The sequence below is a fragment of the Halichoeres trimaculatus genome, unplaced genomic scaffold (genome assembly GCF_033239565.1).
Source record: "Halichoeres trimaculatus isolate MK-OKI-2021-1 unplaced genomic scaffold, fHalTri1.1 fHalTri1_scaffold_6, whole genome shotgun sequence".
In the NCBI taxonomy this organism is placed as follows: domain Eukaryota; kingdom Metazoa; phylum Chordata; class Actinopteri; order Labriformes; family Labridae; genus Halichoeres; species Halichoeres trimaculatus.
The window spans coordinates 21,330,761-21,344,971 of NW_027437184.1; the positions used below are offsets into that span (position 1 = coordinate 21,330,761).

The 14,211-nt window shown below is 43.0% G+C and overlaps 1 protein-coding gene across 1 annotated transcript; it reads right to left on the bottom strand.

Annotated features, from left to right (window-relative positions):
- Positions 1-1,383: 1,383 nt before the first annotated feature.
- supt6h (SPT6 homolog, histone chaperone and transcription elongation factor) lies at positions 1,384-14,098 on the bottom strand. The gene is made up of 37 exons (XM_074672042.1): positions 13,961-14,098; positions 12,749-12,859; positions 12,485-12,661; positions 12,091-12,164; positions 11,777-11,957; positions 11,562-11,643; positions 11,108-11,363; positions 10,847-10,948; positions 10,616-10,729; positions 10,422-10,511; positions 10,183-10,325; positions 9,927-10,072; positions 9,710-9,817; positions 9,313-9,593; positions 9,058-9,212; positions 8,369-8,564; positions 8,143-8,282; positions 7,851-7,968; positions 7,668-7,744; positions 7,413-7,548; positions 7,175-7,312; positions 6,255-6,422; positions 6,024-6,151; positions 5,677-5,884; positions 5,364-5,511; positions 5,099-5,241; positions 4,855-4,995; positions 4,529-4,724; positions 4,281-4,426; positions 3,982-4,074; positions 3,776-3,889; positions 3,542-3,666; positions 3,242-3,354; positions 3,072-3,149; positions 2,785-2,963; positions 2,342-2,625; positions 1,384-2,159 (listed from the first exon to the last, which is right to left on the bottom strand). The coding sequence occupies exons 2-37, from the start codon at positions 12,846-12,848 to the stop codon at positions 1,967-1,969; spliced, it is 5,271 nt and encodes a 1,756-aa protein (XP_074528143.1). The 5' UTR covers positions 12,849-12,859; positions 13,961-14,098; the 3' UTR covers positions 1,384-1,966.
- Between the last annotated feature and the right edge of the window lie 113 nt (positions 14,099-14,211).

Consider the following 14,211-nt stretch of genomic DNA (forward strand, 5'->3'; position numbering starts at 1 on the left):
TCGTCCTTCAACATCTACAAGTTCCCATGATTCTGAAAATGGAGGGATTGTTTGCAGGGGCAGATACGAGCAGACATCTGAAGCCAATAGATTTTCTGTCTCATAAAGAAGGACAGAAGGAAGTTTGTCTGCATGAGTCTTCACGTGTCCTCTAGATTCCAGTTAAATATGTCTTGTTTTATGGCTGATAGGAAATAAACTGTAAATAAACTGTCATTCATGAATATGTCGTCTTTGGTTCAAAGCTCTGAGCTAGTGTTCAGTTCTTCACATTCAGCTGTAAGCTGATCACATTTGCAAGTTTGCAAACACACACGCACACACATCACATGTCCAGACTGCCTGTCTATTTCCCATATCAGTATGAACAAGACTCCAGGTTTAATATGAACAGCTTTATTAAAGGGATCGCAGGTAGAAAAGGTCATCAGCAGTGCCAGAGAAAACATTTCTCCTCCATCACTAACAACTGCAAATAACCAATCACATCCCTCGCTGAGAAAGACCCAGCATCTCAATCTAGCAAGAGACGTAAAACCAAGCAAGTTTAATCCAAAACATAATCATTTAAAACGTTAAGTGTATTTATGAGACCATGATACTTGCACACTGCAAAATGAAGCACACCACTGAATACTCGAGCTGCTTGTTAGTGACCGCGGCACAGAGGCACAGCAGGAAAAGGAACAAAGCATTTTAGTGACGAGGGATGCAGAGAGGCTGGAACAGTTGCACAACGATTACAAGAAAATTTGTGTTCTGAACAATAATTTCATCTATTCAAACAGCTGCGTGCATTTTAAATATTATCCAGAGCTAGAAATATAAACAGTGGGAAGTCAGTTTGATGTGCAGACGTAAGAAAAGAAAATGGAACTTTTTCACTTAAATTTTGTTGATTATACCACCCTGGACTGAGTTGCAACAGCAGCATAAAACGAGGTTGCACCTTGCAAGGTGGAAAACTCTAAAATCCCACATCAGAGTAAAATACTCTTAAATCACAAACAGTTAAGATAGGAGAGTGAAATAGTTCTCACTCTTAAAAAATGACCAGGATGCTGTCACTTTGCCTGTGCCTTTGATACTTTTACTAAAGTCAAACCCTTTAAAACATAAAATAACTTCTGCTCTGCACCCTGACATTCATGCAGATCAAGTCATCACGTTACTCCCCCTTAACGTGAACACTGTCCATGTCCACAGTATGCTCAGAGGGAGTCCATAATACATAAGAGGCTATCTACAGAGGCCAGACCACAGTCAGCTGACTATAATACAGCTCATGGAAAAAAAATACCTGTCCCACATTCAGTGTGCACGTGTGCATGTCTGCAGGGTCACAGAGGTTTTCTTTGACAGATGTGAAGAGCAGAGTCGATGTGTTTAAACAGAAAATAAACAGTCTTTATTCATTCTGACGCATACAAAAAAATTCAGTTTCTTGATTGGCTTGGCAAAGCGTTCTTTTGGCATCCATCTTGCAGAAGAACTGTAACCATGCCCCTCTATCGTGACCATTAATGGATCAAGCTAAGAGTGATCATAAAAAATAAAGATGTTAGAACAGCACTCTGACATATTCTGAGTAGGTCCATATCCTATATGTAACTGCTGTCAGATATTCAAGTGTTTTTTGTCATTGTTCTGACTTTCTGCATGACATATACAGTGTTATTCATACTTTACAAAATACTAATCAGCCAGAGGAGGAGGCTGAAGTGGGAGGGATGTTTAAGATGTGATTGGTGAGGAGAACAGCAGGAAAGAGCTGAGATGCACCATGATGGATGTACTGGGTGGATGGACAGCCAGCTTTATCCCATGAGCTCCACCTGGATGAAATGGTCTGACGAGGATGAGAAAAACATGAGGAGGAAGGTTATCCAGATGGAACAGAATGAAGGATGACAGGTTTGGGTGGGAGGGAAAAGGGGGGGGTTGAAGTGACGCCCCCCTGCATGTCCTATCGGTCCATTTCATCCAGAAGGGGTGTGGCGTCTCCAGCGATGGACATGGGTGTGCTCTCGATCATGGGGCTGGGCGATGGTCGTGGTGTCATCCTCTGAGCTTTCTTCCGGCCCTCTGCTTCCTTCTCCTTTAGCCACTGCTCCGCCATCTTGCCCCAGTCCACAGCTGAGGAGTTGCTGCTGCTGGCCCTGTGGGGAGAGAGGGAGGGAAGGGTAAGGCTTAAGTTAGTGTGTGTTGCTTCTAAGCCTTAATTGACGACTGATGTTGTTTTAGCACCATCTATTGGCCAAAACGGTACAATTACAGGGACAATCTGTACTCAACGTTTCTGTAGTTCATCACACAAACATGTCAAAAGTGTCACACATACTTTGGCTGCTGTGGCGGTGGCTGCTGCTGTGGCGTCCTCCCTCTGGATGATGTAGAGGATGAAGGAGTGCCGGACGAGTGGCCATGGTGACTGCTGTGATGGCCGTGGTGGCTGTGGTGTGACACATGGCTTCCATGAGGGTGGGCATGTGCATGAGAGTGGGAAGACTGCGGTGTGGAGCCCGGATACTGGGGTGTACCAAGGGCCTGCTGGCTCGGTGTGGTGTAGGAGTAGCTCGGTGTCATCATCGGTGTTGCGATTGGCTGCTGAGGGGTGGCAAATACCTACAAAAGAGGAATCATGTCATAAATCTGGCACACAAAAGTAAAGTTGATTCTGCTTTAAGTGGCAGGTATGTCCCAAATGTACAGTTTAGGAGATTTATGCTCTTAAGCTAAAACTATATTAAGCTTGCTTATTTCAACCTTCAGAGCTAGACTCACATGATAAGCTGAGGAGCCTCCTCCTCCTCCTCCTGTGCTGCCTCCGTAGCCGTACTGGCTGGAGCTCCACTGAGCAGGGGTGGTGTTGGGGTTCTGGCCCTGGCCTGTGACGGCAGCGATGGCGTTGAACATCTGAGAGGTCATGTTGCGAGGGAGAGCGTTGACAGCTCGCGTCAAATCTAGAGAGGAAGGAATTGAAGAATTGTAAATGTTACTACTGAAGGGAGAGCGGAAAGAGATAAGAGGATGTGTGTGTATGTGCATGTGAATTAGAGAGCTTAAGAGACCTGCAATGTTGATGTTAGCCGGGGTGGCATTTAGGGACGCAGGAGTCCTCGTTCGGCTGCTGTTGCTGGGAGTGATGCCTGTAGATGGGCAGAACGTGTTAAGAAAAATAAAATAAAATTTTTTTTCACTGTTGTGACCCACACAGAATTCAGACAGAGTGAAACTGTACCTGGCACAGGCTCTTGGTAATGGTCCTTGAACCAACGGAATAGTCCATTAACTGTGGGAAATATCTGGGAACGGTAGCGGAAGCCATCCGGGGTGATGGTCACAAACTCAACTCTGGAAAAAAAAACACCACCAGACATTCAGTTGTGTAGGTTCAGTGTACTGACCTTGCTCTTTCTTTTAAATGAGCTTTAGCTGATTTGATCAAAAGATATCCTCCCCAACTCGTAGATACAGGGTGTTTATCGACTAAGTGGAAACAGAGTATTCAAGAAAACAGAGAAAGAGGATTTTTTCTCACCTTGGTTTTCCACGAGGCTGGTAGCCCAGTATGAACTTTCCTGGAAGTTCTTTACATGCTGAGATGAAATATGGAATAAAAGTGGGTTTCTCCCTCTTTGTCCTGATCAATAGCTCCTCCATTTTCTATCAGAGGAGAGCAAGACATGGGCATCGTGAGAGGTAAAACTCAAAACAAAACCAGAGATTTATAGGTGTGAAGATGTCCAAACTATCCACTCAGGAGAGTACTTACCTCCTTTGATCCACCATGGCACTCCTGGAAGTACTTGTGCCCCAGAAGATCTCGTGCAAATGAAGCCATAGGCTGGATGTATCGAGCAGTGATTTCATCCAGGTCTTCAAACTCCTGCAGACAGCAGGAAAATGACACACACATTAAGAACAGGCAGCAGAAATTGATATATGTGCACTAACAGAGAAGAAGGGGAGACTGCTTACTTCCGTATTGATCCAGAGAGTGTGCCCTAAACTGAAGGCATTTTCTTTTCCTTCTTCTCTCACGTCCACATGCTGGTAGATGCCATCAGCCACCTTTGAAACAACACACTGAGTCAGCTCTGAGTGTGTGGAATTAGACACACTCCTGACATTTCACTTCAATCCTGGCATGCTTAAGTTTTGCAAAGAAATACTCAAACTGCATCATGTTGTGAAGATTTTGCTCCTCACCTTCACTTTGAAAAGTACCTTCACATTTTTCCTATCATCAGCCTGTTTTTCCTCTTTGGGTTTCTTACCTTCCAGGTCACTGTGAGGTGGTTCTCTCCCTTGCTGCTGGGTCTGATGATCAAGTCTCCCTGATCCAGGGTTTCCATCATCTTCTCTGCCTGGTTGAAACTGATGTTGTGGAAGTTTGGATGAGCAATGACACGCTTGATATATGCTGTGAGAGAAGGAGAGCAAATGACCAAACACATGGGTTAAAAACCAGGAAGTGTAAGGTCTCAGGGTTCTAAAAGCCTTCTTTGGGCGGTTGTATACTAACGTGTTCTCTGCTGTTTCTTTTTAAGCTCCTCTTCCAGTTTTTGGTCTTCAGACTCTGTGTCAAAGTCATAGTAGCTGTCCTTTGGGAGCTTCCACTCATTGGCTTTGTCCATCAAATCCGATGTGCGGCATGTGAGGTCAACACTGAATTTCTCTATGTCAATTTTCATGATGCGGCAGTGAACTGTCATGCCCACCTGATGGAGAAAAGAGTAAAGGTCATTTATTAAGTATAAAAGAAGATTACTGAAATCAAAAGAGGCAATGATTACAAATAAACAAAAAGACAAATTTAATTTGGTTTAAAGTTCAACAAACATTCTTTACCTTCACTCTCTCCTCTGGGTGTTTAACCACTTTATCACTGAGAAACTTGGTGGGAATGAATCCCTGTACACCATTATCTAATCTGGAACGCACTCCAATAGCCTGACCAGGACATGAGCCGCTGTCAAAGTGATTCCACACCTAAAGAGAGGACACAAACACCAAAGTGATGATCAAACATGGGACACTTGAGCCCTGCTGGTTTATGGCGTTAAAAGAGAAGAATTGGGTGCCTCAGCAGTACCTCGCTGAGTTCAGGAAAGTTGTCCTGTTGGCAGAAGGGACACTGCCACAGCCCCGTGGAGTCATTACGGATGGCTTGGTCGTAGCTCTCTCCTTGAGGCCGCCGGTGAGCGATACCTGTTACCACACTGGTGATCAGCTTACCTGTAAAAGAAGGAGAGGAAGCTCTTAAGAATCTGCCAAGTGCTGATGGTGACGATCAAAGTTATTTTGGTTGATTTTAGTTCATAAATACTGGAGGTGTACTTTGGTGCACTGTGTGTTACCAATATAAAAGGTCTCTGGAGTCTCCTTGGTGAGCATGTTGAACACCTCCTCTGTGTTAGGGACTCTGTAGGCAACTCTCAGGTCTTTGTACCTGCAGCTCAGCTCAGCCCGGATATCGTAGAGAGTAATCCCCTTGTTGCCGTAGCCCTAAAGAAAGAAACAAAGAAAAAATCATGCAAAGGGCCAAGTAAGAGGAATGTGAACCATGACTAAGGTTCGTTTTGGGTGTACAGAAACAAACAACAGTTTCAGACTAGTTACAGTAAGTGTTGCACTGTACAAGGTGTTCAACACGTGCACGCACACACTGACCTGTCTCTCAAGCTCTTCAGCGAATGCATCCAAGTCCAGATCTTTGAGACGTTCTGGATTTTCCAAAATCTCCTCCAGAGCTCCTGCTGGGTTAGCATCTTCTGCTGACTCATCGTACTCAAGGGCATCCACAGCCATCTTACGAGCCCACTCGTACGTCTCAGGGTGGACACGAGATCCATCAAGAACCTCGATGTAGGAGTCGGTACTGTGTTTAAAGTTTAAGAGAGGAAGAACAAAGACTTGTGTGAAATCACCTCAGGGTTGACGGCTCAGTGGTTGCTTTAGCGTTTCAGGGAATATTTGGACAATGTGGAGTTTGTGAAAGACCCGTTCAAGGTACCAACCTGTCCCCAAGGGATGCAGTGTCGATCTTAATGAAACCAGCACAGTTGATAAAAACTTTGGGTCCCATGTGACACATCGTGACCAGCTGAGTTCTGTTTTCCAACCGCGTGTTGTTCTGCTTCAGAATCTGCTCAAATGCAAAAACCCAGATAGTTAGCAGGTCACCAGAGAAAGTGTTGAGTAAAGATGTTAAATGCATATCATAGAATAACAGCAGTGTAAAAGTTTACCTTGAGCAGATGGGAGCCCTTTCTGGGTCCTAGACCACAGACATACTGGACCAGGCTCTGAGTGTGAGGATGTGCAATGGCTTTGTTCACATCCACTCCAACCTCATTGACACGATTGATGAATTCACAGTAAAGAGCGCTCAATAAATCCTCCTTCACCACATGCTCCTGAGATTAAAAGAAGGGAAGAAAAATACAACAAAGGTTTGAAAAATCAGCACTGTGTGCAGCTAAAGCCATGATTGATTTTAGGTCCACAGTTTTCTATTTTTCATGTCAGTTACTGCTAGGGCTGGACAATTAATCGGATTCTAATCGTGATTTCAATTTTGCCATCTGACAATCATAAAAACAATATAATCGAAGAAAAACAATTAATATGCCATACAGTGTAGATGTATGCAAGTTCCTGTGCTTCATAGCTCTTCTGTGTTCCATGTGCAGCCACAGCGAGTGTGTGTGACTTATGTATATCAATAATGCTGTATGTGCCACTTGCTGGTTCTTTAAAGTTGTGTTTAAATCAGTGCTGAAGTTTTTTGAATAAACTAATGATTGTGTATATTAATTGTGATTTCAATATCACTTAAAATAATCGGGATTCTTATTTTTACCATAATCGCCCAGCCCTAGTAACTGCTACTCCAGAGTCTGAAGAATCATCATCCTACTGTTTAATGATTGGCTGACATGTTGTGTATCAGACTAGGCTGGCATTATTACTGGGTTGAGCTTTCCTGGCTTCAATCTCAAAGGAAATGTGTGAAGAATCTGTGTGATATTGCAGGTTACTAAACTGAGATCAGAAAATACAGGAAGCTTATTGTGTGTCCTCATGTACAAAAAAACTACTCCAACAGCACACAGCAAGATACTCAGATTGAAGAATTAACCTGTGTGTCTTACTCTCGGTTGCTCACCTGTAACGGGTGCAGTTTGAGGCAGAGGATATCATCATCTGTGCTGCAAACCTGAGCATACTCTATCAAGGGATCCTGGATTTTCCTGGCTATCGACACGGCCTGTCGAAGCAGCGGAGGATAATCTCTATAATCCACCTGGCCAGAGAGAAAACAGGGTGAGGAGAAAACAAACGGCAAATGGATCATTTCCTCCACAGTGAAAATGAGCAGTAAGAAGAATGTTTTTAGTATTCACCTCCGACTTCTTGCTGTTCATGTACAATGTGGCCAATTCATTGTCAACAAGCTCAACTCCCACTGCGGGCAGAGATGACTCTTGCTCGAGCTCGCTGATGGTCCTCTTTATGTCCTCCATGATCATTTGAGCATCTCTGCACACAAAGAATGGTTTCAATATAAAGACCATGGTAACTTGCCAGTGGAGTTTGATAAGTCTACCTAGTGGCGTTTTAGTACACAAAAATTAAAAAAAAATATGTACAGCATTTACCGAGTTTCCCCTGCAACAGCCACTACATGTGGTTTCTTACTGGACAGAAACTTCTTCAGATTTTCAATATCATGGGCCTGGGGATGAAACACAAGTAAGAAATGGGGGATGCTTTGAAAAAATGAAAAAAAAAAAAAACAGCTGTCAACAGCACAAAAGCAAAGGTCTGTTTGTTGCTTGTACCTTCTTCTCCCTCTCATCATCCCTGAAGGCGTTTCTTCGCTTCATGAAGTAGGGCAGCCGTAAGAAGTCAACCACCTCTCCTTCACCGTTGATCAGAGCACAGAAAACAGGCGTGTCTCTGTAAAAGCAAAGTAAAAATCAGATGTTGTTATATTTCATAAGCATGTCATTCATGTAGAAAACATGCTGGTCATCTTTTACTGATTAAGCATGCAGTATGTTTTACCCTTTTCAATTCAATTCTAGCTGTAGTTATTTTGAAGTAAATAAACAAATATTGTGGGACCCATACCTGCTCGGTGCATAGGCCACACCCAGCACACGAATGCCTTTGCCTTGACTCTCATCCATCAGGTCATCATCCTCCTCAACCTGCTGATCCGGCCTGTAAGGAGCCACTTTCAGCCAGTTATACAACCGACGACAGCAGGACTGCAAGAATTACAGAGTTCAAGATGAGTTTGAGGTCAAAAACTCTCATCAACCATCCACTGCTGAAAGACAACACCACTACTTACTCTGACAATGCTCTCTTTGGCCTCAGCAATCAGTTTGCTCTTAAGCTCTTTTGCCATCTGAGGGTAGAGGAACTGACTGAGCGCCCTCTCGATGGCCAAAGTTCGCTGTCTGTTCCATTCCTGCACCTGGTGGCTGAACTCATCTCTGTAGTAGAACTGTTTGATCTCATCAAAGTATGTCTGGTCTCCGGCATATCTGAGGAGATGCATAGAAAAGACGGGGAGAGCAGAAGAGACATGAAAAGGATAGCCTTAATTGTAGCAGAGTCATAATTCAGCAGCCCTGTGCGCTAACGTGGGTAGAGAAATTATTTGCTGCCAAATTACTCAGGGGAGCTATCCTACTTATCAACCCCTCATTTCCTCCAACATCTAAGCAGAATTCTAAGCAGATTCTAAAAATGGCACAAGATAGTCACATTGGATCCTGTTTTTGGGAAATGTCTTATTGCTGTGGGATGTGCATGAACATAAAAACAGATGAGGTCCATAAGCCCTGATGTGTCTGTTTACTTTGGATTTGTCTCATCTGTTTGATTAAAGCGACTTTATGTGACTTTGAAAAAAGTTAAGTATCAAAACACAGGGTACAGGGAGGTTCATCCTTTGCACATCTGTTGTACCAACAACCCTAAACAGAGTTCTCTGTCCTTGTCCTTCTTGGTAGTCAGTATTTTCTCTTTGCTTACCCTTTGACCCCTATAAGGTCGATGCAGATGTCAATGGAAAGCAGGCCCTCGTCCTCTGCCAGGCACATCTTTAAGAACTGATCTCCATTCAGCTCTTTGACAGGCTTGTTCTTCAGATACTTAAAGGAGTAGGCAAAATGAGCCTCATCTATCTCCTGCAGGAAACAAGCAAACAAGCAAAGAAAGCCGTTTGGAACAGTGCCTTGAAGTTACTCAGCAAGTTCTGAAGACATCATGTTGGCCATGTGTTGTCACCTTTTTGCCCTTCTTTGTGGGCTTGATATTGATCTTGGCCCTCTCCTGAAAGGTCTGTCGGAGAACGTGTCTCACCAGAGGCTCACGAGCAATCTGCATGGCCACCATGTACCTGGTTCCTTCCAGCACGGCCTCAGGGGTAGAGAACTGACTGCACACGTAGTCTTTGGCCAGCTCTATGGGTTCAGCTGGAAACTGCTCTGTCTCGTGACGCTGGTAGCTGTCTCTCAGATTTTCTCCAAACTGCTCAGGAGTTAATCCAAACTTTTTAGCCAGACCATCTGCAGTAAAGAAGGGATAGGAAAGAAATGTTAAAAGTTACCATCATTGGAAAAAGAAAAGGTGTCATGACTTTATCAGATCGATGATGGGGTGTATGGTGAATAAGGGGACTGACCAAGTCCTACACTCTGACAGATGCTGTACATGTCTCTACGGGATGCCAGCTTGAGGTCAGGTCCTTTCTGCTCTTCTTCTTCTTCAACCTCTAACTCCTCTTCTTCACCTACAGAAGCAGACAATCAAATTCACCAACAAATGTTGAAATAATTTTAATCAGAACTCTTTAATTTTGCAGAACTTGTTAGACATTAACTGATGAAATGAATCACTACCGTCTTCTGACACTTCTTTAATCTTCTTGAGCCTCTTCTTGCTGGACTTGGCAGCATTCTGCATCTTGGGGATGTCTCGGCCATAGTAGAGCAAAAAGTGGTTGTACACATCCCCCAACTCCTCAAGAGTCTGCACATCTTTCAATCTAGAGAGAAATGAAAAATAAGGCTCAAAATAAACAGAAAATAAGAATGATGAGTGCTGTTCATATTCTGTCATTAAGTCGACTTGTCCTTCTGCATCATCAGGACATACCTCTCCATGTCAGCTGTGTCCAGGGGACGGATGCCATCAGCCAAAGGTTTGTCTGGGTCAGCAGAGATCTGCTCGAACTGGAAGGACTGCATCTTCTGGAACAGACGGGTCAGGTTCTGCTTCCTGGTCTTCAGCTGTGTCCACTTGCAAGTGTAGAATAAAAACATGTGAGTGGGAAGAACAGAAGTGGCATCAATTTATTTCTTCTCCCAAAAAGCATCCATACTGCTCAACTGTACCTTTTCATCCCACTGCCACACCTTCCACAGGTCATTGATGTTCAGCTCTGGTTCCACATATTCCTTCCTGTAGAAAGCTATGAAAGGAACCTGGAAAGAGATATCGTGTGGATGAACTAACCTCAAAAGATAAAACTAAGAAAAAAAAAAGGATAATTGAAATGTGGTGCATAAATAAGATAAGCCTTTCTTACTTCAAACTGTTGATTTCTCATGAAGTTGAGAGCCTCTTTGATTTTTGCAATTGTGCTGGGGCCTTTCCTGCTGAAGTTCGTGGTTGTTCCTCTATCCAGATAATCTGTGCTCTCCTGTTCAAGGTACAGGATGAAGTCAGGTACTGACTTAGGCCTGTCAGTCTATCTTTTCTAAAAGGTAGACTTAAACCAATATTTTGGCTTTCCTAGGTATGTCAGAGAAAGCAATACCTGCATGGATATGGTAAGAGTGGAGAAACCATGTCTAAAGATCCACTCCGCCTCCTCTTCCAGCTCATCATCCTCAGCAGGTTTAACAGGGATTGATCTCAGCTATAAGTTTTAATACAGAAACAAAAACTCAACAAAGGCATCACCATTCTGACTTCAAAGAAGCTTCCACAGGGTACAATGAAAAAGAAACCATTGAGGACCTATTTTACGAATGTAAAAATAGTCTTTACACCTGGTTAACATGAAATCAATACACACCTGGAACCTCTCAGGCATGTCAGTAGTCCGGATCTCATTGTCTTGGTCGGTCATGTGACTGCTCTCCAGCTCACTGGGCTCATAGATCTCAAAGATGCTCTTCCTCCCCTGTCTTCGCTTGGTCTGCTTCTTAGGACGGTCCCAACTCTCTTCATCCTGGTCCTCTTCTTCCTCCTCGCCCTGGTCGTACGTGTCTGCGTCGAAGTCTGCAAAGTCAAAGTCACCACCAAAAATTTCTTGGGCCTCCTGGAGGGCACTGTTAGAGGAAAGAAAGAGACAGTGATTGAGATTTATGGTCTTGCTGCTTATGTTTCTAATCGATGACTTGGGTTATTTCTTTGAACTTGATGAATTAGTATGAGCATAGAACTTCAGGTAAAATAAGCTTTTGATCCATAAATGATCTTTCAATGGAAAGATGTTGTTCAGTTTGTTGTATCATGTGAACACTCACGCATCTGTGTATCCTGAGAACTTCTTGCCCCTTTTTTTGGTAATGGGTTGGCCATCGTCATCCACAATGAAGTCATCAATGTCTGTAGGAGAAATACAGAGATTTACAAGTAATCCAGTTTAACTCATCACATTTTACTTCATCTGAATTTCTGTACAATATTTCTGCTTTCTTTCATATCAAAAGGGATCTAAAGTCTTTTCCTCTTGGCTTACCTGACTCCTCATCCTCCCCTTCTTCCTCATCATCAGCATGGTGAAGAGGCTCATCCACAGCCTCGCCTTCCTCAAGCTCTCCGTCCCCATCTCCATGAAAGATCTCATCAGCAATTAAGTCCTTCTCGTCATCATCCTCTTCATCGTCATCAAGAGTTTTCACACGGTCATATTTCTTCTTCTGTGAAATGAGATATGAAAAACATCAGCTGATTAAACTAAGTTCAAAAAATCAAAATATGACAAAAATATTTGGACTTTAGCCCAATTTAAGAGGTTAAAAATCACACTCTTGAGGATAACATTTTTCTTACCCTCCTTTTAACTTTAACACCCAAGTTTTCTTCAATCAGGTCAAGATCATCATCATCCAGGTAGTCATCATAGTCTGCAAAGAAGAAGAGCTCAGTAAAGGGAAAAAAACTTCATGTGAAGGTCTTAAAGCAGCCTGTCAAAGCTTTTTTTTTGTTCCCAATGACACAGCTGATTATTTGTTTTTGGAAACCGGATGCTGACTTTGCAAAAAAAAAAAAACCATTATATTTTTGTGTCTTTTTCTGATTCTTTCTACTTTAAAAACACTTAAGGAGAAAACGTTCTTGCCCCTGAGACTTTCTGACTTCTCAATGCAGGTACCAACTATGTGACACTTCATTAACAACCTGCACTGTATGAAGGCAACAACCATTTAACACCTGATGAACTCACTGCGCTTTTTACGCCGATGCTTCACTTCCTCTTCAGAGTCACTCCCCCCTCCACTTCCACTCTTTTGGGCTGCTTCTTCATCCTCCTCTTCCCCCTCCTCCTCATCTCCATCATCAATGAGTCCACGCAAGTTTCCACGCTCATCCTGGTCTTCAGTGTTCTCTTCGTCCTCTTCATCTATTGAGCATTAATAAATGAGTTATTCACACATCACACTCTACTCTATTTCAAAGACTAAAAGCAGACATTAATAGTTAAACTCACCATCTTCCTGCATAAACCTCTGGGTCTTGCGAGGCTTCAAGTCTTTCTCCTCAAACTCCTCCTCTGACTCCTCTGCCTCACTCTCGATGAAGTCCGACATGATTGCTAATCCTAAGGAAAGAGCAAGATATTGAAGCCAATATCCAAGCGTTGATTAATTCTTTCAGACACATTACAGATATACTTGTGCATAATCCATTTTGGTCTTGCACGTTCTGCTGTAATTACACTTAAGTTGCTTAATATTTTGACCATTATCAACCTCATTATTTGTTTACAATTCCGGATAATAGACGTTCACCTCATGAGCTCGCACATAACTGCGTACATGTGTGAACCAAACTCAAACACTAAAACTTAGATTGTCATCCAGGGTTCAATACCAGGTATGTATGGTTTTCTCCGTTGAACTATTAACGTTCACGTTATAACAACGGAAAAACAATTCATGATAGAAGTTAACTGACAAATACGTCTGTATCGACTGATCATTCTTTTCTGCCAGATTCACTCTGGTTTCAATCATGGATGGTGCTGTTGAGAAACAATGACTAAGTGCACTTGATATTCGTACATGATCTGATGGTGGTTCTTATGTAACAAACAGCGTTTTGATGTCAAAAAGTGGACATACAGCCAGACAGGGTGGTGTGCTTGGACACAACCACGTCCAAGGTTGTCGCATTGCGCTTAAGCAACATCGACGTACACGACAAAGCTAACAAAATGCATGCTTCTTGGTGTCTATAACTAACGGTATTCACACGACATCCCTGAGTTGGCTGATTAGCGGACACATAAAAAAAACACTTGTTTAAGCTGCATTGGGATTTCTTGATGAGACTGTTAGCGTACATCCCGGTGAGGTAGCAACTGCCAAGTCGGTTAGCTTAGTGATGATAGCCAGCGCGGAACGCTCTCACATACAGTTTAAAACAGTTACTCATCATGTTCATGATACTTTTATTGCGTGCTAAAACAAATCACATATCAGTAAGGGTCCCCTACATCGAATTCTTAGTTGTAAGAAACCAAGGCCTTCAAGCCGACGTTGTAGTCGCACAGCAGTTCATGCTTTAGCACATCAGTTTGTTAGCCTAGCGTAAGCTAAACGACAACAACAGAAAACTGTATCAGTGACTAAACCATTTAACGGCTGTGCATAGATGGACGTTTAGTACAGACAAAAGACCACGGTGAAATTAAACTTACACGTCACACTTCAGAGGCAAATTCCAGGTTTGTGTACAGTAATAAAATGATGTGTTGTGTTTTTGTCTCGGAGAGCTTGTACTTGGAAAAATGGCCGAGAACGAGTGGCGTGTGGACAATTCCGGGATGCTGTGAGGAGACCTCTATCCTTTTGGGTAACTGAGTGTCGCCGCCTGTTGGTCGTTATTACTGAAAATCATAGAATAAGATTGGGCGATTCAACAACCACTAATTTAAAGTCAAAGAAAATT